Source organism: Callorhinus ursinus, unplaced genomic scaffold (assembly GCF_003265705.2).
Source record: "Callorhinus ursinus isolate GAN/ISIS: 27379988/994484 unplaced genomic scaffold, GSC_fseal_2.0 scaffold15, whole genome shotgun sequence".
NCBI lineage: Eukaryota > Metazoa > Chordata > Mammalia > Carnivora > Otariidae > Callorhinus > Callorhinus ursinus.
The window spans coordinates 46,156,138-46,182,958 of record NW_027397077.1 but is presented as its reverse complement, the minus strand read 5'-3'; the positions used below and the strand labels follow the sequence as shown (position 1 = coordinate 46,182,958).

Below are 26,821 nucleotides of genomic sequence, written 5' to 3'. Positions count from 1 at the left end.
AGCTGTAGGTGCCCGGTCTTTTTATCTTGACACAGATGCCGTGAGGTGGGGGTTCATCCTCACTGAACAGACAAGGAAACAAGGCCCAGCCATGCACCCCGCAGCCAGCTGGGAATGGGGACAAGGGTCTGGGCGAGACTGCGCTTTCCTCTCACGCCACTGGCCTTGGTTACTCTCTCTCCGTATGAGTGTAAGTGGGGGCCTCCACTTTCTTGTGGATGACCACACACGGCGGTCACTGAGGCTCTCTGTGGAGACATTGCTGTACACCGCCCCGCCCCCCCAACCCACTTAACACTCAGAGCTATAAAACATCCCGTGTCCTCAGGCTGTACAAACAGGATGTCACCTCACACCACTGTCTCTCAGACAGGGAGATCAGGCCAGGGATCAGATCCATGCTTCAGGTAAGGATGGGAGCTCCCTGCCTCGAAGACCAGCCTCGCTCCCTGCACCCCATGCCCTGCGGTCCAAGCCAGCAAACCCCATGCACGTCAACTCGCTGCTGTCGACGTGCCAGGCACCACACCGAGCCCTGAGCTGACTTGTGACAGTCTAGCATAGAAATAGAAGGGAATCCAACTTGGAGCACTGGGGAAGGGCCTGGACTCGGCCACACAGTCTGCGGCCTCATGGGATGGACAGGACCTGTGGGGTGGGGTCAAGAGTCAAGGCGGGGTCGTGGGCCAGCCCCACAGACGAGCACAGGACCGGGACAGCTCAGAGTTCGGGGAGCTCTGACAAAGGAAAGGGTTTGGGTGTTTCCAAAGGTCTATGAACTCCAGGAATTGGAGGTTTCTCTGGGAACCTGAGTTGGGATCTGTGCTTTTAAAGGTTAAAGAAAAAGTTTAAATGAAGAGAAAATATAGCAGATGAGGAGCGCATTGCCACACATGGCGGGGAGGCAAAGCGCTGTGCCCCGTGGCCCCCATTGGGCTCTGACGGCATCGGGAGCGTGGCCTCTGTGGGACTTATTTCTTCCAGTGGGACTGGCCCAAGGGCGACATTGTTAGGGAAGAGCTTAATGTGTAGCCCAAAGCTTGCACAACGGGCGTCTAGACCTCTCGCCGTCCTCAGCGGCTCTTGCCACAGCTCCCTCACTGGGCCTAAGGGTGGACGGTTGACCGTGTGTGGCCCTGCCACGCCTCGGAATCGCCAGACACGTTTGGCCTGTGTGGCCATCTGGTCTGGCCCAGTCTGCTTGAGGACACCGCTGTTTTTCTACCCTTCAGTTTCCTACCCATTCCCAGATTAGATGGCCTACAAGCTCCGCAGCCCTGCTGGCCTACAGCGAAGTGAAGGAGGGAGCCCACACAGCATCCATGCCAGCACCCTTAAGCCCACCACCTGATTGCTTGTTTGCCAACAATTTATGTTTGTGGCCATCACCTGATTCTGCGTGGCCCCAGCCCACAGGGGCCAGCCAGTGGTGAGGAGACAGACTTACCTTCATCTTTGAATCTATGCTCCTGCCATTGGTGTTTCTTAAACCAAAACATTTATGCCCCAAAGTGCGAAGACCCCCATTTCCAGGAGAAGATGCTGACGGTTTAGGTTTGACAAGGACCAGAAAAGGCAGCGCGGTGGCTCTGGATTCACAGGGCTGAGGGAGGGGACCAGAGGGCCAGGAAGGACCCCACCGGCTGGAGAGGAGCACTGTCCTCTCTCTGAGAGAACACTTCACTTTCTCTTAACAGAGGAACTTTCTGCAGCTAAAGGAAGCTTTTAGGAAAAGAGTCTTGGAGGAAAAATAAAAGAGGAGGGCCATTTCTGGAGAAGTATTTCCTTTGTACAAAATGAACAATGCCCGGGGCCTCTGGGTGGTTCAGTCGGTTAAGCGTCTGCCTTCGGCTCAGGTCATGATCCTGGGGTCCTGGGATTGAGCCCCGGGTCAGGCTCCCTGCTCAGCGGGGGGGGGGGGGGGGCCTGCTTCTCCCTCTCCCTCTGCCCCTCCCTCTCCCCCCTTCATCACACTCGTGTTCTCTCTTGCTCTCTCTCTCTCTCTCAAATAAATAGTCTTAAAAAAAACAAAACACAACAAAACAAACAAAAATCCCCAAATGAACAATGGCAGGGTCTGGTCTCTGGACCAGAGGAAGACGGCACTCTTGTTGGAAACTTCTGGTCCTTCCATCCAGTTAGCACACTGGCGGTGGGCACGGCACCCCCACCCGGCCCTCCGCCTTCCGGATAGTCCGTGGCCTCCCTGCTCTCCCTGCTCTAAGTGTGGTCCTTGGACCAGGAGCACCAGCAGCACCCGCAGCTCCTGGGGACTCTGGCCTATTGGATCTAGGGCTGCATTGTCACCGGACCCCAGGGCATTCTTGTGGGCTGTGAAGGTTGATGGGCGGCCATCACAAATGCCTCTTCCCAGGACCCACCCTGAAAGATTCTGATGGAATTAGTCTGAGGTGGGGCCCTGGCGTCAATAATTTTATTTTTTTTAAGCTCCCTGGGTGATTCCAGTGTTCAGTCAGAGTAGAGAAAGTGCCCCTGTCCCATCCTGGTTTGGACAGGGTTGGGGTGGCACACAAATATCTCTGAAGGGCATGCTGTCCTTTTGAAGGAGCCATGATAAAAGCTGTTTGGACGGCCCTGACCCTCAGCCCTTTTTCTAAAGCTGCATGGTAAGTTTCACATCACATTTCTAACAAGACGCAATTGGGTAAAGGCAAATCTTTGGATGACAATAATGTAGCTTAAAAAAAAAAAAGAATTAGTTGATTAGCCTCTTCCCCACAAAAAAAATCCAAGAAGGTTGCAGGGGGAGGATGCTTGGAACAGTTGCAAAAGATACTCCCTTTCCCTGCTGTTCTTTCAGAGGTGGTTTATTCCATTGGCCTAAAGGCTACCGGGGGAGGAAAGGGTGAGGCAGGGCGAAATGAACCGAGCAGGGGCAGCGGGTTGATTGGTGTGATGCCGAGAGCCAGAAGGGCTGCGAAGGGGCATGAAGTAAGGAAGGGCCATGTAGTAAGGAAAGAGCGGGGCTGGAAAGGGCCTGACAGAGCCCACACCCTGAGGATCCATTTTGTTCAGGCTCCTAGGCGGCTGCCGCTGCATCCCACCATGATCCCCCTGAGCCTCCGCCACCAGCCGGCAGAGCCCCCCATCTACTTCCAAGGGGAAGGTAAGAGAAGTCTGCAGAGGTGCCAGGGAGGGGTGCTGCTCACCCATAAAGAAGTTGGAATCGAAGAGAATAACCTCGTTGCCAGTTCCCTCAGGCTCTTCGGATAATCCTGCAGGAGTGTGGAGAGAGCCTCGGGTTCAGCTCCGGGAACGGGCGACCCCAGACAGCCCCCCTTGAGGTGCGATCCCCCACAAATCATGACCCCCTTAGGCTAAGTCAGGTTTGTGCCACCCAGTGGTGCTGACTCAGCAGGGACCCCAGGTCTTATCACCGGAGGATAATTTGGGGGCAAAGACCTACAGCTAATGGGCCCAAAGTTGCTAGCCCCCAGCCCCAGAAAGAGAAGACTGAAAGCCAGGCAAATTTGGATTCAAACTCTGGTTCTGAATCACCAAGAAGGTCTATGGTCCTCAGTTTCTTCATCTCTCAAATGGGGATAATGAAACAGACCTCGAAGGGTTGCTGGGGAGGTTACCTGAGACCTGGTTCCCAGAAAGCTCCTCCCTAACTGCCCTTCTGGCTTCTGGCCCCAAGAGAAACTCAAAAATACTCCTTGGCTGACTGAAGAGAGAGCACCTGCTGATGTTTTTCAGAGTGAAGGTTTCAGGAAAAGTGTGACCCGCAGCTTTGCAACAAACGTCACAGTCACAGCCAGAACCCCAAACTATTGCATCCCCCAAAAAGGACAACTCTCCCAGAAGCGAGGCCCACCTCCCGATGAGCAAGGGACTAGAGTGTGTCACCAGCCCTTGACATGCCCTTGGGGCATTCCTGGATGAAGTGCAGCGCCCATCACTTTAAATACTAGTGACTTACACAAATGCCTCTATTGATCCAAAAGGTTTTAATGGCTCCCTAAGATCATTTTTAAGCCTCTGCCACTGAAAGACTTGACATGAAGGAGGGAATTATAACTGCTATCTTCAAAAGTGGCTCCAGCAAGCTGACTTGTGCAAAAGAGGGCCAGAACGCCAGGCCTTCTGTGAGGGTGACATCCGTGCAAGGGTCAGCCCAGAATCTTTTTTTAAAGATTTTATTTATTTATTTATTTATTTATTTATTTATTTATTTATTTGAGAGAGAGAATGAGAGAGAGAGAGAGAGCATGAGAGGAGGGAGGGTCAGAGGGAGAAGCAGACTCCCCGCTGAGCAGGGAGCCCGATGTGGGACTCGATCCCGGGACTCCAGGATCATGACCTGACCTGAAGGCAGTCGCTTAACCAACTGAGACACTCAGGCGCCCTCAGCCCAGAATTTGTTGGTGGTGGAGGAACGCACCCTCAGGCCAGCTGAGACTAGAAAGTCCCTTGTGCCTTTCCCGTAAGCCGAGCTGGGGAGGAGGCAGCCGGTGCACCCCGCTGTCTGCCCCGTGCCTGACGCATCGCAGGGGCTCCCCAAAGATGTATTGGAGAGATGACTCGTTCCTTGAATGCCAAGCGTCTAGAAGTCTGAACCCCCAGCTCCGACGGCGCAGGCACCTGTAGGACAGAGGTAACACTGCCCCCCCCCCCCCCCCCCTCGCCCCAGGCTCATCACAGCGGCCAGATTCACAGGCCAGTTCAGGACGGTAGTTTAAGTCCTGGTCCCTGGGTCTAACTTTACAGCAAGTGTGAAAGAGTGGCCATTTCCCCTGCTGCCTCCTGTTTCCCCTCCGCCCCCAGCCCCCAGATTGTCCCCAGGGCTTTCTGGAGCCCAGTGACTACAAACAGATGAGAATGCGCTCAAGTCAAGCAAAGCTGACGGCAGGCATGCTTTGGGGTGAAAGGGAGCATCCTGCCTTGCTCGCCCGCCAGGGCTGGGGCACAAGCTGACCTTGAGCAAGACAATGGGCCTCATGTTCTCGTCTGTGAATTGGGAATGACTTTCTCTCCTTACTGGGTGGTGGCGGAAAGGAACTGAGACAGGGAGGGTCATGTACCGAGGGCCAGGTTGATGGGGAGTGGAAGCATCTGGAAGCTCTGGGCTGGCTCCTGCATCCCTGACCCTGGATCCCAGGGGACAACCTCCCGGCAAGGGGCAGAGAAGATCATTTAGTAGATTACCCTCCTGGCAGGCTGAGCCCCTGCCCTGACCCCAGGCACTGCCCAGGGGGAATTCGGGTGTTCCTCATCACCCCCCCCTGGAAAAGTGAGTGGCTCTGCAACCTGTCCCCAGTCCTGCATGCTAGCCCAGGGCAAGGCCAAGCGAGGACAGCCAAGTCTAACTCACACACCCTACTAGCTGGGCAGCCAAGGGTTTCGCCTCTGTTCCCTGGGAATGACTCTAGCCCTGCTGCCCGCAGGGTTTGGGACATGGAGATAATTCCCAGGAAATGGCCTCATAAGCAGCTGAGGCTCGTTCTGATACTGGATACTGTTTCCAAATCTCTCCTGCTGTCCCTTCCCTTGTGCAACCACATCCTAAACACAGTGTTTTGGGGGCCAGAAGCCTCTGTCCTCCTTGTCTGTTCTCCAGGCTAAATATACCCCAGCTTGTTGAAAAAAGAGTATAGAGGTAAGACCAGATGTGCGCAGGTCTGGCAGGGTGTGCGGGGGGCGGTGCGGTCTGGCCGGGGAATCGGTGTTCCCACATTCCAGGGGGTGGGGGCTGTCCCCTTCCACGTGCCTGTCTATACTCAAAGACTCGGGTGCCTCATTGCTGCCCACTTTGATGATTTGGGGAATCTCTCCAGCAGGAGTTTGTTGCCATGAAACAAACCATTGGCACAGTCCACGGGCTGAGCTCCGGGAGAGGAGGCACGAGGCCAAGACTCGGCTTTGTGCTCTGTCGCTTGGCCCCGGGAAGTCCCCCTCCTCCACCTCCACTCTCTCAGGTGGGGGTGGTCTCTGGGAAGCTGTCTATCTCGGAGGTCTGTCACGGAGACCTCACCTAATCCAGGACCTATCCTGAACTATTCCTGTTAATCCTGATAGGATGAACTATTCCTGATAATCCTGAAGGAGCCGCAAGAGTAAAACAACCAAATTAAAGCCAAACCCACAAAAACGAACAAGCCAGTCAAAAGAACAAGGCCAGCGGAAAGCACAGAGAGGGGGTACTCTCATTTGTGTAAAACACAGGAACGAATGGAGCGCGCCCATGCGTCCCAGTGGATGGAGACTCGGGCCCCGCCTCCACTGGGCAGAGAGACTGCCTGCTGTCTGTCCCCTCTTCATCTTTCAGAGTTTGAACACTGCGAATGTATTATTCTAACGATGTTTAAATTTTATACAAAGATTCTACGAGACACTTTTAGGAAGGCCGTCACGAGAGACTAGATGTGCGCAGGGTAATCAAGTCACCTGGGGGCAGGGAGGCAAATGAATCAGAGACTCTGTCAGTCAAAATCGCCCAAGGCCCAGGGGCAGCAACAGATTTCATGGTGGGGAGGATGTGTCCTCAGGTCTGTGGGCAACAGGAAATCCAATCTGTCTTGGTTAAGAGGAGGAGACCAGCACCCCCAGGGACGGCTGGTTCCTGATTTGACAAGGTGATCTATTAGCGCAGGGCTCCGGGAGGTCACGCTGGCAGCCTCCCCTGCAAGTTCCACCTCTGCTAGTGACTCTGAGGGGGAGGCTTGTGGCCCTGCTCCGGGCCCTGCTCCACTCCCTTGTGCATTTTATCTGGAAAGTCCCACGGTCGCTGGCTGGTCTCTAATGGAGAACGCCCATGGCAGAAAATACCTATTTTCTTCTGTGGGGAAACATCCTAGATGGAGAGCAGACAGCCCCGGATTCAAATTAATCACCCAAGTTGTGTGATCCTGGCAAGTCATTCGCCCTGCGCAAGCCTCAGTGTTCCCATTCACAAAACAAGGGCACAGCCTCGCCCGAGGGCGATAACACACAGGAAAGCTGGGCACATGCTTGGCGCTCACTGAACTGAGTAAATCTTCCTGAATCAGAGCACATTGGGTGCTGTGAGAATTCCCCTCTCCGCTGTGACCCTGGTCTTTCTTGTTCTACTTGGAAAAAAACCCTCGATTTGAGCAATTTGGCCTCATGCTATATAATCACAGTCATGATGGGAGCTGTCCAGGAGGTCGCGCATCCTCTTGCACATGTCAATGACCATGAAGTAGCCCGTCTGTGCATTACCTATGGTTCTGGAAATTACCTTCATTTCTTTCCATGGCATAGGCAAGGGTGACTTCTGCCTCCACTGCTGTCCTCCCACACAGCCCTGAAATTTACTAATGATAGTTGATTTCAACAAGTCAGGGGTGATTTGCCTTCAAATGGGGTAAAATTCAAAGAAGCTAGGCATCTCTATGCTTCTGCAAATTAAGTAAATCATTGTTCTCTGGTTAAACTATCAGGTACTTCCAGGTTTCTCTCTTGCTCAGCCTGTCTCCATTTCAAATTGGTGACATCTCTCTATCTAAAGGAAAGCCTCTCCACAGGACCTGCCCACCCATCTCTGGCTGTGGGCTGGAGGAAACACTTCGAAGACATTTTTATAAGGTTTCATTCCCTGTGCTGTGCGCCCCTATTTGGGTCCTCGGGAGAATACTGAAAGCATCAGAGCTAAGGCAATTATTTAAATGTCCTACCGTCATTTGATGGTGAGGCCAGGGAAAGGGGGGTGAGCCGTGGGCTGATGGCTACCCAGTTCCCCATGGCCCCATGACCCCCACCTCACCCTTTGAGTCCTTTGAGAGTCCTGACAACTGGCTCAGACAGCAGCCCCACCTGGCATTGGCATAAGATTAACCTTTCCCTGGGGATCCATGCGGTTGGGATTCTCCACTTTCATTTGGTTATGTGCTCTCTTAAACCCCAGGCCCCTAAAGGATGAGTCCATAACATTCACAACCCACGTTCACAACAAGCAGTCCCGTGACGCCATGCTTTCATCTCCTTTCTCAGAGAGAAAGCACCTGTTCTGCTCCTAGGTAGTGCAGCTGACCCTTGAAGAATTCGAGGGCCAGGGGTGCCAGACCCCTGCCCAGCCGAAAACCATATAGAACGTCGACTCCTCCCCAAATCCAACTACTACCTACTGTTGACTGGAAACCTTACTGAGAACATAAACAGTTGGTTAACACATATTTTGTATGTTGTACGTATCACACATTATATTCTTGCGATAAAGTAAACTAAAGAAATACTGTTATTAAGAAAACCATAAGGAGGGGCGCCTGGGTGGCTCAGTCAGTTAAGTGTCTGCCTTCGGCTCAGGTCATTGATCCCAGGGTCCTGGGATCCAGCCCCCCATCGGGCTCCCTGCTCAGCGGGAAACCTGCTTCTCCCTCTCCCTCTGCCCCTCCCCCCGGCTTGTGCACACTCTCTCTGTGAAATAAATCTTAAAAAAAATAAAGAAAATCATAAGGAAGAGAAAATATATTTACAGCACCATGAAATCCATGTATAAGTAGGCTCATTGTAGTTCATACCTGTGTTGTTCCAAGGTCAACTGTATTTGTTAGCTCATTTGCCATGTCCAAGGAGCTCGAAGTTCCAGAGCCAAGGGAATGGACACACATGCCATTGCATACCAGTATAACCGGGACAACAACATGATGGCTAAAACAAGGGGATGCATCCCTAGAGTCAGAGGGAAAAGTGCTCTGGGCCAGAGCAGAGCTGCCGTGAGTTCGCCTCCACGTCACCGTTACAAATTGCCTGCAGTTCCACTCATTGGGCACTTTTGGCTCAAGCTGGCAAATATTCAATGAAAATCAGCCCAGGCCCTGAACACAGATTGTTAACAAAGGTTATTTTGCTGGATTCCTAACCCGTGTCACCTTTTCCCTGTTTAACTGTCACCAATAAAACAAGCACAGACAGGAAATGATTCTTTTTTCATCTCTAAGGAACAAAACACACCTGACTTTAGAAATTATGGAACCCCAGTGGCAACAATGTTTGATATTTGTCCAAACCTTCACACAGTAATGCATGAAAGTCCAAAAACAGACTTTGACCCTTTCGCCCAGACTCTAGCTATAAAAGGATGTCCTTGTGGACGCCCCAGGTCCCAGGCACTGCAGGACTCGCCCAGAACTGGAAGTCCGTTTACCTTGAAAGTTGTTGCAGACTCAGGACTGGCAAGAACCAAAGGCGAAATGAGGACCATGCCGGAGAAGTGGCTTGGCCTCTCCACGGCTGTGAGGATGGTGATGGCACCTCCCTGCAAAGCAAAAACAGGCCAGGGTTGCTGGGTGCTGGCTTCCGCCAGCACACATATTTCTAATAAGCACCATCAACGCACTCCTCTGAGCTGCAGGCCTGGCCTGGAGCCCCGGGGAGGTCTACCTTGGAATAGACACCATGAAATGTTGGATAAACTGGATCTGCAATTATTTTATTACACATGTTTTTTTTCTCTGGGTTTTCCAAGAGCAAACATTTCAGAGAGATATAAATAAGGTTCCTGCTTGTGGGCTGCAAGTTAAACAACACATTCCTACTTCATTTCAAGCCAAAAGCTGGCAGACCCCCAATGCATCCATTCCGTCAGCCTTAATATGAGATTTTTGTTTTTGTAATCAGATTATAAGAAGAGATTGCTCTACTTTTCTTTTTTTTCCCCCTGGTTCGGTCAATGTCCCAGAAATTTCGGTTCCAAGAAAAATACTTAATGAGCATGGATGGTGCTGGAAGCATGAGGCTTTGATTGGGGGCCTGAAGCTGAGGGTAGGTGGAAGCCAGTGTTGAAATCACAAAGGCTTACAGAGGCTGGGCAGGTAAGAGAAAAACACAGGAAGCAAGACAGGCTATGATAAAGGGGGCGGAAGCCCTGCCCCAGAGTGAAAAGTCCCCCGCTGCACCCCACCTTCACATTTCATCAGTTCAAAATTCTCTGCCAGCCAACCTGTCAGGTTGTCCGGGGGTAGATGTGCCACCAATTTGCGGGTCATGGATTTAAAGATTATACTTGGTTGATTCTTAGGGGATCGTATACATTTAAAAGGTGGAAAAGATTTTGAATGACTTTTAAGGAATTGTTTCCCTGGGAGAGACTATATCCCCAGTTCCCATTTGTACTGTACAAGCGGGAGCAAGCACCCAGGGTTTGGGCGCTTTCCCTGGGCTTCTCGCTGACTGAAAGCCATCTCTGCTCTGAGAAATGGCTCTGCAGGGAGAAGTGCCCTTGGGAGCCTCACTGTGAAATGGCACCGAGGGGCTAATAGAACTGGAAAAAAAAGATTGGTTTCCTAAGACACCCCCCCACCAGAGCTCCTCAGGAAGGACGGGCAGGCAGCCTCCTGGCGCCTTGGGCCCCGATGGGAAGCCCCCTCTGGGGCTGTCTCCAGGACGCTGAACCCGGCTTGTCCCGAGCACTAAACTGCCCCGGAGCTCCAAGTGCAGGGCACGCAGAGGCGGGTGTGCCAGCAAGGTACGCAGAGGCGGGTGTGCCAGCAAGGCACGCAGAGGCGGGTGTGCCAGCAAGGCAGAGAGCGGATGGGGTGGAGAGCCCCTCTCCTTCATCATGGGGTTCTCACACCTCCTACCCACAGTGAGGCTGGGGACCGGGCTTGATTTGGGCAGGGTCTTCGGTGGTCTACTTACCATGGAGTGGCCCAGAAGGAAGACAGGAAGCCCTGGGTAGTTTTTCTGCATGGTATCCACGTGCTGTAACACGTCCCTGATGAAAACTTGGAAGTCAGACACTACCATTCTCTCTCCCTCGCTCTGTCCGTGGCCAACTGGAAGGGACGGGAGATGAGAGACCTGCAGTTACCGGGAGGCTATCTGCTGCACAAGCTCAGTGGTTTCCCCGCCACAATTACCCGCCACTCTTGACTGAGGACCCGAATGTATCATCCCATGGAATCCTCTCTTTCCAATCACTCTCCCTCGTGGGAATTCTCTTCCCGTTTTACAGCTTTGGAAGTCGAAGCACAGACTGGTTAAGGACCAGTGCCCAAGACCACACAGCTGGGAAGTGATATGCCAGGATGTAAATGTTGCAAAGCCTGTTCACGCAGCCAGGATGCCTTCCTTGTGGCTGTTTCCAAGGAAGGAAGGACAGGTGCACAGAGTCTCACCAGGCCTGATTTTCTACCAGTGGCTGGGAGTGAAATTGACAGGACTCAGAATTTTCTGGGGGTTTTCCCAGCTCCTTAATCCTCACGGTTGTGTTTCTTTTTTGTTGTTGTTGTTTGTTTGTTTGTTTTGGGTTTTGGTTTTTTTTTTTTTTGCCTTTCACCAGGTAAAGTGTTGCATCCTGTCACCTCACTTTACAGCTTTCAGTGATGACAATCTGACAAACACACAATGAGATAAAATAATCAAGTGTGTTTGCCAGAAGTCTCAATGAAGCTGCGATAAAACTAGGTCACAGCGTATTCCTCCTGGATTTTATGATCTGTCGCATTTCTGTGCTGTTCATTTCCCCTTGTTCTTTTCTTAGGGTCTCTCCACGCTTTCCCTCTCTGAAGGACATCAGTCGCTATAGAAACAGCATGCTGGCGGCTGCAGCTTCCTTATTCAGGGTGCAAGCAGCTCACGCGACTGTTTGAAAATCACAAAAAAGAAAGAGCTCCCAGAGAAGAGGGGCCACACAGCCAGAGTATCTGCCCAAACCCTTCCTGCCACCTCTGCGGGGGTGTGGGGGGCGGGGAGCAGATGTCACAGAAATAATGATGGCAACACTCATTTCACAGATAGAAAGGGTAAGGATTTACTGCCTAGAACTGACAGGCTGCCTGCACCTCAAATTCAGGTCACTGGGCAGAGGGCAAGCTCCAGTTCCCTACTGTCCTGCTGCCCGCCATGCGCCCCGCCCCCACCCTGCCACCTCTCTTGACAGTCACATGGTGCCCAGTGCCCACCAGCTGTCACCTTCTCAATGGCACCCTCTGCTCCCTTGACCCCTGAGGGTTTTTTCCCTCCTTAAATCTATTTTTATTTTTCTATTGTGGTAAAATACACATAATACCAAATTTACCATCTCAACTACTTTTTAGCATACAGTTCAGTGGGCTTGAGTTCATTCACGGTGCTGTGCTGCTATCATCACCATCCACGTCCAGAACTTTCCCGAATTAAAACTCCATACTCCTTGTTATGGTCTGAATTGTGTCCCCCACCACCCCCAAATTCTTACGTTGAAGTCCGAGACCCCTGTAGCTCAGAATGGGACTGCATTTGGAGACAGGGCCTTCAAAGAGGTGATTTAATTAAAATGAGGCCATTCTGGTGGGTCTTAACCCTATCCTACTGCTATCCTTATAGGCGGAGGAGATTAGGACACGGGACATCAAGGGCATGCACACAGGGGAAAGACCATGTGAGGACACCGAAGGTAGCCATCTGCAAGCCAAGGAGAGAGGACTCGGAAGAAACCAGCCCTGCCAAAACCTCAATCTTGGGCTTCCAGCCTCCAGATGTTTGAGAAAATAAATGTCTGTTGTTCAAGCTGCCCCATCTATGGTGCTTTGTCATGGCAGCTAGAGCGGACTAATACACCCATTCCACAATAATTCCCCGTTCTCTCTGCCCCCCATCCTTAGAATATAGTTCAGTAATGATATGCCACAGTCCTGTGCTTAAAGTTCAAGTTATTGCAAATATGTCATAATTATTTCCTCTGTATGCTTATGTTACTAATTTGATATATAATTAGATTTGTTAATTTCAAAATAAATTTGTTTCCAGCTATAAGTTTTGCTTTTCAATTTTCTTTTCTGAATAGATACACATTGACCTGGTACAACAGTTAGAAATTTATAAAAAGATTCATCCAATGAAGTTTTACTTTTTTTTTTTTTAAGATTTTATTTATTTATTTGACAGAGAGAGACACAGCGAGAGAGGGAACACAAGCAGGGGGCGTGGGAGAGGGAGAAGCAGGCTTCCTGCTGAGCAGGGAGCCCGACGCAGGGCTCCATCCCAGCACCCTAGGATCATGACCTGAGCCGAACGAAGGCAGACGCCTAACGACTGAGCCAGCCAGGCACCCCTGAAGTCTTACTTCTATGCCTATCTACTCTACCTGTCCTCTCTTGCTCCCTATGGTTAACCATTTTAATTATTTTCTGGTTTTCTCTCGAAGCATTTCTTTTTTGCAAAAATACATTGCAATGCATGGTATCCCTTTGCATGAGTGAATGAAAGTTTCTGCAAGCAGTCTCTCGTTGAAAAATTGTGTGCTAGCCAATCTCTTGTTTATTAAACAGCTGGCTGTAATAAATAGCCTGGGGGGTGTTCTAATTCACTTTGGTGAAGGGGTGCCCTCGGGGTATATGTCTAGATGCCGGATTGCTTGGTTGAAAGGTACGTGCCCGTGTCACTTAAGTAGTTTCTGCCAAATTCCCCTCCACATGGGATATCCAGTCTTGACTTGATCACCCAGGTATGAGAGAAGGCCGTCTCTCTCAGCCTTACCAACAAAGCGTGTCGACTGGCGTTTGGGTTTTTACCCATAAGATAGGGGAGAAAGTATAGTTTGAACATCTCATTCTTCAAGAGCCAGTTGTATTTCTTTTGTGGTGAACTGAGAATTCATGTCCTTGCTTATTTTTTTCTGTCTTGCATTTTGTCTTGATATTTAAGAGCTTCTTCTATATTAGCTGGTTTTTTGTCCTTTAACTTCACTTACGTTGTGGTTAGCTGTGCAGGCGATTCTTACTTTTAAATAGCCAAATAATAAATCCTTTCTTTTTATGGCTTCTGAATTTTGATTCTTGGTTATAAAGGCTTTCTCCACTTCAGGGTTCTAAAGGGTGTCGACAGTCATATGTTGTGAGTTCTTGTATGGTTTCATTTCTTTTTTTGTTGCAACAGGTACATAACCCAAAACTACATGCATCGCTTCTAAGCGTCCAGCTCAGTGGCCTGAAGGACACTGACAATATTGTGTAACCATCACTTCTATTGAGTTGCAAAATGCAGATGGGTCTTAATTGTCTTAACAAAAGTCCTGAAGTCATTACTTCACTGAATTGTGAGGTCATCCTTGTCATACGCGACAGTTCCATTTTCACTTGAATCTAGTCTATTTCTGGATTTCTGCTCAGTCCGCTTATTCGGGAGTTAGCTCCTGTTATTGAGCATTACAGTATCTGCCTATCCTTTCTACGGATTATGTGCAGGAGGCCCCGGGCACTTCCCCAGCTTGCCCTTGTTCCTGTCCGTGGCTCCCATGCTCTGACTCTCCTCCTAGTGTAGATGTCTCCTAGCTACACAGTCTCTGGCTCCTGGCTCTTTCCAGAGCTGCAGATCTGTTTTGACAGCCCCTGGTCCGAAAGATTCCCGATTGTCCCGTGGCTCCTTAAAACTGCTTCCAGACAGGCTCTCCTCCTGGCTTCCACATGGCGCTTCATGGCCCCATCATCTTTCCAAATCATTCAGGCCCAAACAGCACTGTTGTCTTTGACTTTAATTCTGTCCCTACAGCTAGCAGCTGATCCCCGATTCCTTCTGGATTTCCAGAGGCACAGCCTCCTGAATCGGTCGCTTGCGGGGGCGGGGAGGGGGAGGTCCCTTTTGGGTTTCACCAGCCACGGCCTCCTGACTAGCCTCCCTGCCTGCCGCAAGCTCTCCCAGCTCTAACCTGCTCTGCACTGCCCTGCTCCGCTTCTGGAAGCTGCTCTGATCCTGCAGTGGCCCACTTTCCAGAACTCGGTCTGCACATTCCAGCCCAGGATTCAGGGCCTCCACTAAAGGCTCCAACACGTCCCTCTGCCTCAGGAGAAACGTTCCTATAGCCCCACTGATACCCTCCTGCTCACTGTTGCTCAGAGCACACCCATCCCTCCTGCCTCGCGCCTCTCAGGGAACAGCCAGCCCCTCTGCGGCGGAGCCCTCACTCCTGTGCCAGGCCAGGAGCAAAGCCCTTTAAGACCAGGCACCAATCCTATCACTTCCATGAAGTCAGCTGTGATCCCCTGGAAGCAGGTGTGATTTTTCCCTTCCCCCAGAGCATTTCTTGTCTTTGTCACATGTGAGTTGATGAGACTTTCCCTTCTTTCTCTCCTCCAGCACCATCCCTCCCCCATGCCCTGAGGGTCCCTGGAGCCAGGGTGACAGACAAAAGCTTCGATGAGTGCCTCCCCCCCCCCACTGTACTGTGCAGTGGAGGATTCTAAGGCGAGTCTGGCTGGACTGGGCAGAAGAGAGTGCTGTGCGTGATTAGTGATGTCTGCTATGGACACGAACTAAGGAGGAAGTTCAGCGTGCATGTACCCCATATTCACCAGGCTGTCCTGGCAAGCAAGGATCCCATTTTACTCATCTGCACTTGCCTCAGGGCTCTGTGCATAGACCTGGCAGAGGGTAGGTGCTTGATTAATGCCTGTTGAAATGAATTGTAGGCAGTATTTCCATAATGGACAGGCATCAAAGAGATTTAACTCCAGGACTCTGGCTACAGTGGATGTGATACATTTCCTTTCCCACCATGTAGACGGAACCTACTGAGCAACAGTCTGCACATGCAACTCAGATTCTTCTTCCCCTGTATCTTTTTAAAGAACCATGCGCCACAGACCTTGATCCCACATGCTTTGAGTTTTGTTTACCTCTATGTACTATTTTATTTTTTATTATTTTTTATTTTCTCTATTTTGACGCCTTAACATTTGACCCTAGAGACACTGCCCCTCCCAGCGTTCACCAATTTCTAGAGATGGGAAAGAACTTACTGTGAGCTAGGCTTCCATATGCAAACTGACCACCCCAGAGCCCCAGCACCCCTCCTCTATGGCGCTCGCACTCCAGGGCACTAACCCCCTGCCCTAAGCACCCCAGAGCCAGGTACCGGATAACGAGGGACAGCCCTGCACCCCAGAGCATGCTGAAATTATTCAAACCAGTCAATCTTACACCTGCTTGCCCTGCCTCACCTGGTCCCACGTTTCCCCCTCACTCCCTCTGCCTCCTGATGACCCTGGAGCCACATCTTCTGTTTCTGGGGCTCTGTGAACATAATTAATTATTATTTCATGACAGTCATTTCTGTGTCTGTGTGTCTCACCATACCTGATTAAAACAAGTCTTAGGCAGTCTTAAACATCTAGCACTGTATTTGATAAAAAATAAGCACTTAGTAATTCTCTGTTGAATGGTTAAATAATCCCAGTCTCTCTTTGTCTCATACATAATCTTTCTATTTTCCACGCTACTATCATGTGCAAAAGAGATTGCTGGGAAATATCCAGAAGGCTGATAATCCTGTTAATGTTAGAATGGAAAGAAATGAACACCCCACTTGCCTTTTATTAGGGAACCAGTCCTACTTAGTATTCATTTTCTTATAGAAAAAAACGCTGGTAAAATACAGCCTGAAGTAAGGGAAGAGAGAGTAAGGGTTCACAAAGCAGGAATAACAATGCCTGATACTTGAGAGGCAGTTGATAATTTACAAAGCCCCTTTCCCAGGGTTTAGTCCATCTGATCCTCACGACTCTGTGAGTTAGGGTTCCAGTGCCCCATTTTCTAGCAGAGGAAAGGGACCCTCAGGCAGACTGGATGGAGCTCGGGCCCGCGGTGATTCAGAGTCCAGACTCCACATCCAGGGCTTTTACTGTCAACGGCTCTTTGGGAAACATGGGCAGGAAGCGGGAGGCTCAGGAGCTGGTAGAATGAAAAGAGAAGCCCTTCCTCATAGGGTAAAGAACCTGCCAGGAGCACACATAGCCGGTACCTTCCCTCCGGGCTTGTGCCCGGGAGCTGCTCACACCTGAGGCAAGTCCTGGGAGTGGCCCATCAGCCGCTCTCAGGTGGGGCAGCTAACTCAGGACCAAGGATTTGGTCTCCCTGGGAAGATCCACTGGTAAGAGGACAGGCACCTCCTCCCACCACAATTAGGGTATCGACCCTGCATTCCTGGCCAACCCACTGGAGGTCAGCAAGCACCAGGCTGGTGGGGGGGGAGGACCCTTACAGGATGTGTAGTCAGGCCAACCAGAGAGAGGATCATCGTGGAGCCTCTGGCCTTGAGAACCATGTGGCTGGACCAGCAGGAGCCAGAAGTGGGTGTCACAGCTCCTCAAACCCAGAGGGAGAATCCACTGCGGCTAAGCACCAGAGTACCACAGACACTGCTAGGAGCAAAGGTGAAGGCCCTCATGAGGCTCTAAGTCTAACGTAATCACTAACTCATATATGTTATAGGAAGGAGAGAAACCAGTACAGCCACTTCGGAAAACATTTTGGCATCTCATAGGGTTGAAATTCCATACTTTACAACCCAACAATTCTACCCCAGGTATAAATAAGCCCAAGAGAAATTCTTGTGCGCGCCCCCGGGGAGACAGGCATATGACTGTAGCAGCCTGTTAGAATAGCCAGAGATGGACATCTTGTAGCAAAAGGGATCATTCTACAGTCAGATGAATAAGCTAAAGCTACATGCAGCAACATGGATGAACCTTAGCAAGACAATATAAAGTGAACAAAAGGAAGTCATCGAAGACAGCTTAAGTGTGCAGTTCAGTCGTTTTCTATAAAAGCTAAAAACAAAAACAAAAACAAAAAACCACCCAAGCAAAAGCAAACAATGTATTTTTTGAGTGCCGTACCTATGTGATAAAAGCATAAAATAACAAAGCGAGGGAATGAAGCACACAGTTTAAGATGGTGGTTACTTTGTTTACTTGCCCACGTGCAAAATTGGTAAGCCATGTACCCATCTCCTAAAGTGGCTGGTGGGATAAATGAAATAGTATAACCTACTGGGCATACAGCAGGTCTTCGGCGCATGCTAGCTGTCACCCTCCCGGCCCTACATCCAGTTCCAGATGAGAAAACTCGTGAACTGTCTTGGGGCTCAGCACTCTTCTGCACCACCGTTCTTCCGCACATCTAACCTGCATTTCTCACACTTACAAAGATTTCCTCTTGTCCAGCTGTCCAAAGATATGGAGGACAGCTGGTCTGCCTCCTCAGGACAAGCATGGCTTTCTTAGAGATGAAGCATTAAATAAACTTTCAGCTCAGTTTCCTGCAAACTAAAATTCCCGAGGTTTAACATGTAACAGACCCCTTTCCCCCTTCCAAAACATTAGATCCGTCATGTCCTCCTCCCAATTCCAGAAGTCCCCATGTGATGCTCTTCAGCTGCTTGGAGCTTAGGGTAGGGTAAACATGACAAAAACGTAGAAACGCTGCAACCCAAGTTCAGCTGCTGTGGCAACTCGACCAAGGGCTACTTTGAAAAATCCAAGAGGTATGCACATGGGAAAGTGCATTGCTTTAAAACAAGTGCAGATTCATTTCTGCAAGATGTGAGATGCTATACTTTTAACATATACAAAGCGGAGCTTACTGAAAGCCTTGGAGAGATGCAAGCACCCACACGACCAGCTGAGGTCAGGGTCCCAGAGCTTTCAGAGAAGGCAAGAGGCGGGCCAGCATGTTCTCAGCCGCACAAAGTAAATAAGTTGCAAATTCAAGATGCACACGTAAGATGTTATGAAGGTAAAAAGAAAAGAGACTCATTTGTTAAGCTTTTATTTTTTATTTATTTTTTTTCCTAAAGATTTATTTATTTATTTATTTGAGAGAGAGAATGAGATAGAGAGAGCACGAGAGGGGGAGGGTCCAAGGGAGATGTTAAGCATATTTTATTATACGCCTGTGCTTGTGCCAGCGTCCCGGGCCTGTGACCCCTCCGGTACGGTGATGACAACTCTAACTTGGAGGGTCACCATCCAGTGTAAAGATGAGGAGGCAAAAGCCACAGAGTGCCAGGCACTAGCAGACTGGGGTTAAGGGTGGGGGGCTGGAGTCAGCGCTGCCTCCATGTGACCCGGGGCAGGTGACCTCACCTCCAAAGGCTCAGCTTCCTCTCCCGGAGTAAGGGGCACTCACAAAGCCCATTCCATGGGGCGCCGTGAGGATTAAGTGAGAGCTTGAGTGTAAGGTGGTTGGCGCTGTGTGTGGCAAGTGGTAAGTGCTCAATAAATGCCTACTGGTGCTATTAGGTTATTATGAAGATGGGGTCTGGACCCAAAGCCACCCTGCATTCTTTACACTGGGACATCTGCTGTGTCACTTCCGATTCCCACACATCACCACCTCCAGGATACAGGGAGGTCCTCTGCTCCTCAAAACTGGCATTAAGTATGTGCTAACATGGCACAAGGCGTAGGCAAGGGAGAATGATGTCAGAAGTGCCCATGATTCCTGGAAATCTGTGAACGATGATTTAGATCTTTCCTGTTGATTCCTCAAGCAGATGTGGGGGGAAGCCACACCCCAGGAAGCTTTGTTTCCTGAATCAAGTCTCCACTTCCTAAGGAGCAAGTGGGGTAGGAGTCCCACATGATAATGGTGGAGGGGTGGAGGCTGGGGGCTCCGGAATCCGGCCTCAGGCATTCCCCCACCAACTCAGTCTTGTCAGAATAAGGGACGAGGCAAAGGGAGGCCTTGGGCAGAAGCCACCTGCCAGGATCCTAGGGGTCCTGCTCACTTTGAGCCCCTGATCCCTGCTGGCCCTGCCTGTGAAGAGGTTAGAGACTGGCCATCTGGCCCTCTCTGCCCACCCTCACCACTTGGGCACACTGATCTCCCAACACAGAGGGATAGAGCATGGTCCTGCAGCTGCCAGCGCAGCCCCTCTGTGGAGTGAGCATCCCCTAGCCATCCTGGCTGCGGGACACTACGGCCCTTTGTGCCATCGGGCTGTGTGACTGCAGGAAGGTGCTAGAATGCCTGCTCTGTCCCGTATGCTAGCCACCAGCCACATGTATCAGTTAAACTTAGAGTAATACACGTTCAAGGCAGCTGTCTGGGAAAAAACAGACAAGCATTGAGGTAGCCACCGAGTGTGGGTTTAGGGAGGGCAACTCTGGGGTTAGACTTCCTCGGGTCAAATCTGGCTTCATTCTAGTAAGGTTTTCAACTTCTTGGAGCTGCATTGTGCAGATAATAATAGCCCTACCCGACTTGGATCGTTGGTAAGATTAACAGAGATCATCTGTGTAAAGTACTTGGGTCAGTGCTGGGCACAGAGGAAGTGATCAGTAAGTATTGGCTGCAGAAACAAGAAACTACACCAAAAAACGAACAGAAAACGACAAACCACTCCTGCCCCCAGCCAACCAGAAATGTTGTCTCATTTCAATTGCTTGCCAACATGAACCCTGTGAACTGATCTGGGAAGATCTCTATGACACATCGCTGGGAGAAAAACCTCAAATTGTGGCATGCTGCCTAAAGAGCTCACCACTTATGTTTTTAACAACCCACAAAATCATACTATTCCCTGTGGCCCCAGGGAGGCCCCCTGCCTTGCATTTGGCTCTGGACATGACGACCTTGGTGGGGCCAGGGCAGGCTAGCAGGGGCTTCTCAGGCTCTTCCCAGCCTGGGATGCAGGTACTCTGCCCTTTGTCAGGCACAGACCTCCTGCTGGGACACCGCCCCCCCCCCCCCCCCATGGATGCGTGCCTTACAAAGCGGCTGAAGGTTTAGGAGGAGGTGGCCTAGGATGTGCCTTCCAGCAAGAACAGCCGGGGAGCATAACTTGACCCCTTGCTCAGTGACTGCCCACTATCCCACGTCTAGTCTCCAGAGGCACGGGCGCTAGGGCGTGGGGTGGGGAGGTCAGTCCTGTGAACCAACATGACCTTCTCTAACAGGGCTGCTGCAGGGAGACGGAAAAGCAGCTCATTTCAACCAAATAAACGTTTCCTAAATACCTGTTGTGTGCCTGGTCTTGGCTAGGGACTGGTGACCTGGAGTTGATTTGTAATTTAATATATAATACAAATACCCCCTCTCCCCCACATTGTTACATAATTTGTACTTGTGATTTCTACTGACTGCCTGCTATATCCCAGCAGGGGGATCAAATCAAGACTCACTTAGCTATTTTCAATGGTGAGGCATTGAGAGTGCCTTCAATCTTTGCTGTTAGAAATAACACTGGGATGAACATCTTGTTACAGATGTTTATAGACTTGTTAGGATTAACTTGCCATGATGGGGTTTCTGGATCAAAAGATATGACTATTTGGGGGAGTCCCCATTAGTAGAACCAAAAGTGCTTTCCAAATGGAAAGTTTTCGTCGTCCCCAGCAAGTATGGAAATGTGAGTTTCATCACATCCTTGTCTGCACAGGGAGCTGTGTCTTTATTATATGGGAAGTGGGGCACTCACTTTGTTTCCAGGCAAGAACCCCAGGGAAAGCTGAAGAACATGGAGCTCAAGTCATGTTTTTTTCTTTTCTCCACTTTTGGTGGGGAGTGAGCTTAGAATATAAATGTGACCCAAACAATGGTTCATGAAATCATCCAGGTCAGGGTTGACTCATTTGGAAGCTCTGGGGCAGGCAGCCATATCTAATGCAACCAAATGTGAGGTGCCAGAAATCCAGCTAGAGGCCACCTACACCAACAAGCCACAGTCTTCCAGTTCCAGCAGATTTCCCCGGACTGTGCCGTCTGCTTCCAGTGCTTACCTCAGTGCTTTACTGGAACAGCAATACCTGCACCCCTAGCTTTCCTTCCCACTTTAGAGATCATGGTTTCAAAGCCCATTTTCCAGTGCAGGTCTGGCTTGCTTCCTGTGCTCCTGTGACATCCAATAGCAGAAGCCCCATTAGCAATGGCATCTACCAAAGTGTAAGAACGGAAGACCAATGACAAATTAAAAGTAAAGGAACTGCATCCTGAAGCTAAAGGCCATATGTCCATTTGCTGCCACCAAAGGAAAAAAACAAACAAACATGTTCGGTCATCAGCCTACACATGTCGCTCATGCTAAAAACATCCTTGTTAGGTTCCAAGAGCAGAGTGTGGGAACAGAGTGTGGGAACAAAGTCCTAGGGCCAAGGAACCAGAGAGGCTATGTGATCCTGGTGAGAAGGCGTCAGGGCAAAGAAGAACGTGTGACCAGGTTCTGCTTCTGTCTCCTGCTCTTTCTCTTTATACAAAACATGCATTTGGCAAAAAGTCCAAGATCACAGCTTGTTGGTCTGAAAAACAGTTTGTTTCCCTCAACAAAAGCCATTTCCTCCTCTTGTGTTTGCTGCTGGTCCAGGCTTCCTTGCAGGGACACTGGGAACAGAATGCTTCTGTGCCCTCAGCTACCAGCACGCTGAGTTACCTTCCACCAAAGGAAACCGCCTTCCATTCTAGCTCCCTGCAGCATCCAAGTACACGCTCAACTTTACAAAGGACATAAAGACAGAAATTAATTTCTTTACTAATTGACAACAGCTTGAAAAAGGTATAAAGATGCCAAAATTCAGCATATGGGCTATGGAAACACATTTTGGCTCAGATTTTTTTTTTTTTTTTTTTTTTTTTTTTTTTTTAGCTGTTACAACATGCTTTATAATGTAACCAGCTAAAAAGCTGTTAACGGTGTGGCATTTTAGAAATAATGCATTTTCAGGATTTCACGTTTAGAGCGTTTATTTGAAAACATCCTACTCTCCACTGTGTAAATAAGAAAAAACAGCATGACAAAAAGTGTCATAACTAAGGTTCTTGGCGTCTAGCAAGAGGATCTCTCTTTTGCATCACGCTGCAGGATGACGACTCGTTTTTGGAGAGCTGAGGGAGGCTGGTTCCCACTCTGGGACTAGCGATCACCTCCTACGTGTCATACCTGTGGGGGTCATTCTCCTGTTCATCTTCTGCCTCACCAACAAATTCTGGGTTAACCAAAATCATCCAGAAATACTAGTAGACCTTTCACCCAGATCTTTCCGATGAAGTTTGAATATACAGAAAGTTTATAAACAGGCAACAGCTGTGGGGTGGGGGGAGGTGTTCACTCTCAGAAACTTCCAGGATGCGAGGAGATCAAGGAATAAAGTCTGTGAGAAAATAACAGGACACTGCAAATTCTGAATAATGCTTGAGGCAAATTACAACACACCACGAGATTACTCCATGAGATCAGCAATCCCAAGGGTTTGAAACTTCAGAAAAATGTTAAATATATTTTTAAAAACCTTCATATATTTAGAAGCAGATAAAGGGGAAAAGTTCAAAGGGATAGGGAACAATGTGCCAAATAAGGCAAACTCCTGACCTGACCCAGCTTTCACAGAATACTTCATGTTAAAACTATTTTCTCCATGTCCTTCAGACCATCTGGATTTTTGTTAGGGAACAGATTAAACAGACTATGTTTTGACTAACGTATGTGACTGCATACCGTAGACCCATTGGCTGGCAGAGCTCCTGGAAGACCACAGGAAGGGTCTGGGTTCAAATCCTGCTACTACTTTGTAGCTGTGTGAGCGTGGGCCAGCCACCTCGCTGCTGTGATCCTGGTTTCCCACGGGTGAAAACTGCCCTTGAGGACGGGTGGAGGCGGCTGGCAGGTGGCTGAAGGCTACCCAAGAGGGCAGGTGGAGGCAGCTATTGACAGCATGGTGGATGGGCAGCCTCCCCAGCGCAGCCTTCCTCCCTCGGGCCAAGCAGGGCTGGACAGGGGTGCTGTGCCCAGAGCAAGCTCCCCTCTAGAGACGATTGTCACAAGCTCTCTCTGTGATCAGGGCCCGATGAGCCACGGAGGATGAATGGAGAAGGCTAACTGGGGCACTAACTTCTTACAAGACCAGCTGTGAAACTGCCTGTTTTTGCCCACCGTGTTAACAAAAGTGCTTGTGACTGTTCAGAGTTCAAATAGAAGGGGACACCTGGCAGCCAGGAGCTTGGGAGAGAGTGGCCCAGACGGGAACAGGTGGGAAGGGCAGATGTGCTAGCAGGGCGGAGGCCGGCAGAAGACACAGGGCTCCTGGGGTTGCCAACATGAGCCCGTGTCCCGCTAAAGTGGGACAGTCTTTCTGACTCTGCTTCAGAGAAAAAAACCCGAACAAAAATACAGGCAACCACTTGCACCGAGTTTTCTCATATGGGAGCCGCACACATCACTCTAGCTATGTTTCTCCAAGTCTCTCCAAGCTGCTCATCACCCCTGTGCAGATGGCAACCACCCTCCTTCTGAGACAAAACTCTCCCCTCCCTGGGCTCAGATCCTACGTGTCCTCCTGCCTCGCTGGCCCAGAGGGTCCTTTGTCACCCCCTGCCCATCCCCTCACTCAGAGGAACTCGGTTCATCTTGTCTGTCCCCTAGAAGGCCGTCAGCTTCTCCCTGAGCACTCAGGCTCCCCAGCCCCAGCATCCCCACTCCACAGTGTAATTATGCTCCACACTGTGAAATCACACCCCCCAGGGATGGTGTGCTCCTCGTGCCTTATCTCTGTGTCTCTAGCATCTAGAAAAGTGCCAGGTCCACAGCAAATTCTTAGGAGTTAAGAGAACTAACCAGAACCAGAGACTGGCGTATTGGGTCACAAATGAGAGGTTCACTCCAAGTGAACTGGCTGTGGAATCTCAAGTCCAGCCCGGCCCCAAATGGGCAGTCACAGTATCTTCTATCAGGTGGCTGTCCAAAGACTTGTGACGCACGGTCCCAGGCTCCCTGGAGACACCAGCTTCCACGATGACACCCATCCAGCTCCTCAAAGACTATCTCAAAGGAAACACCCAGAACTGCAATGGAGCTGGAGCCCTGTTCCACACACGAGGTCTCTGGGACTGGCTCACAGACTCCTGAGCCTGTGACTCAGTCACAGCCCAGAAAGGGGGGCATTCCCCGCAGAAGCAGGATTTCATGAGGGAATGGGCCCCAAAGGTAATGAGTAATTCACAAGAAGATTCAGAACTATTCTCCAAAATGCCAAGTGTTAAAAGTAATTGTAAGCAAATATCAAACGACTTATGACCATACTTTGTGATCTCACTGGTGTGGTGTCCAGAGGGCAATTTTAGTTTCTTCCATAAAAGCATGCCTGTCCTCCCTCGCCTCGAAATTTTTGCCCTCTACACCAGGAAGAGGCATTTGGCATTCAAAGGAAAATCCGAGTCCAATCTGAGTTCTTCCGAATTCAGGGTTGTATACCACAATCTGTTGACACTGTTCCTTCCTCCATAACGCCCGGGGGAAAGCCCAAAGTGCTGGCCACAGCCCCCAGAGTTGGCCACACTCACCTGACTCGCTCCCATCATGGTGCTAGGGGCGAAGCTGTGGCCCCCACAAATCCCTATGCTGGAGTCCTAACCCCAGTACCTCAGGATGTGACTGCGTTTGGAGACGGGGCCTTTCAAGAGGTGATTAGTTAAAATGAGGTCACAGGGGTGCGCCCTCTCCAATCTGAGTGGTGTCCTTACAAGAAGGGGAGGCTAGGACCCAGACATGCACAGAGGGACAACCACGCGAGGATACGGGGAGAAGGTGGCCCTCTCTGCACGCCACGGAGAGAGGCCTCGGAGGAAACCAGCCCTGCGGATCTAGGACTTCCGGAACCACGAGGAAGTCCACGTGTGTTGTTTAAGCACCGCCCCCCCGCCACCTGTGGTGCTTCTTAGGGCAGCAGAAGCCACGCCAACTAATGTCCATGGCACCCTCTCCTTTATGCTCCCACAGCCACAGATGGTCTGCCTTCCCTCCACACATCCCAGATACGGACTCCGTTCTTGTGCAGAGGAAACTCTCTTTGCCATCGAACCCCCCTGCAGACTCCTCGCAGTGCCCTGTGCCCCTGCTGCAGGGGGCTGCCCCTCCTCTCCGTGTGGCAGACCCCATCATGCTTACGGCCCGCAGATGGCCCTTGGCTGAGACGCCTGGGATCTGGTGCAAAGTCTGATCTCCTGTCGCCGGGATTCCGACCCTTCTCGAACTGAACAGGACCAAAGTGAAAGTTCCAGAGGGCTTTCCTGTTATAACGCCTTTAGAATATATAAATTCAGATAATGTCCATTTTAAAAGGATACTCCAGGGGCTCCTGGGTGGCTCAGTCGTTAAGCGTCTGCCTTCGGCTCAGGTCATGATCCCAGGGTCCTGGGATCGAGCCCCGCATCGGGCTCCCTGCTCAGCAGGAAGCCTGCTTCTCCCTCTCCCACTCCCCCTGCTGTGTTCCCTCTCTCGCTGTGTCTCTGTCAAATAAATAAATAAAATCTTAAAAAAAAAAAAGGATACTCCATTCATCTTTTATTCACCCAGATGTTTCCTGAGCACTTGCTATGTGCTAGGGGTGGAGGCGGGCCGTGGAGAAGATGAGTGAGGAGCCCCCTCCACACCCCAAACAGGCCTCTTGTCATTCTGGTGGAATCAGAGGAGAAACACAGAAAATGTAGAGCAGGTCTGCTGATGGGAGGAAGCCGAGCAAGGGGCAGGTGGGCAGTGCACACGTGCGTGTGTGGATGTGGGGGTGACAATTTCCAAGGCTTGTGAGAAGGTGATGTTTCAGTGAAGATGAGAAGGAGGGGACAAGGAAAGCTACACAGACGTCTAGGGACACATGCTCCCACTTCCCACGGCTCCAGATGGGGGCCTGTGGGCGGGGAGCACAGGGAGGCCAGCGATCTGGAGTGGGGCAGGGAGGGGAGGGCCCCTGGAAGAGATTCCCAGTGGGGCAAGGGTGGGGCGCGGGCAGAGGCTTCCTGTGGACGAGTCACCTCTGTGTCCAATTTGCTTCCCAGTGGAATTCAGGGCCCTTTTCCTTCTGGGATTGCTGTGGAGACACAATCAAGGGTCCCCATTCTGCCCGTGGCCTGGTGGGTGGCCCTAAGCAAGACCCTTGCCCTCTCTGGACCTTGGCTTCCTCGTCTGGGCAGGGAAGGAGAGAGTCTCCATACCTGCTCCCATCCAGCTTCAGTCTCTGCACTCCCCTTGTCCAAGGTCAGAAAAAAAGTAGAGGGAAGTACACAACCAAGGGAGCGAGCCCCAGTGCCCCTGGGGAGGGGAACAGAGAGCCCCAGACAGCAGGTGGGAGGCTGGACCTGCAGGGACTCAAGGGAA

The 26,821-nt window shown here is 50.6% G+C and overlaps 1 protein-coding gene across 3 annotated transcripts in view; it reads right to left on the bottom strand.

The window, feature by feature from the left end:
- Nucleotides 1–26,821, bottom strand: part of MGLL (monoglyceride lipase) — a 129,358-nt gene that overhangs the window by 21,238 nt on the left and 81,299 nt on the right. For all 3 annotated transcript variants that reach the window (XM_025885419.2, XM_025885418.2, XM_073901736.1), the window contains exons 4-5: nucleotides 10,621–10,757; nucleotides 9,128–9,238 (exon numbers count right to left, since the gene is read on the bottom strand). In XM_025885419.2, coding sequence (XP_025741204.1) covers nucleotides 9,128–9,238; nucleotides 10,621–10,757 — 248 coding nt within the window. The remainder of the gene's footprint in view (nucleotides 1–9,127; nucleotides 9,239–10,620; nucleotides 10,758–26,821) is intronic.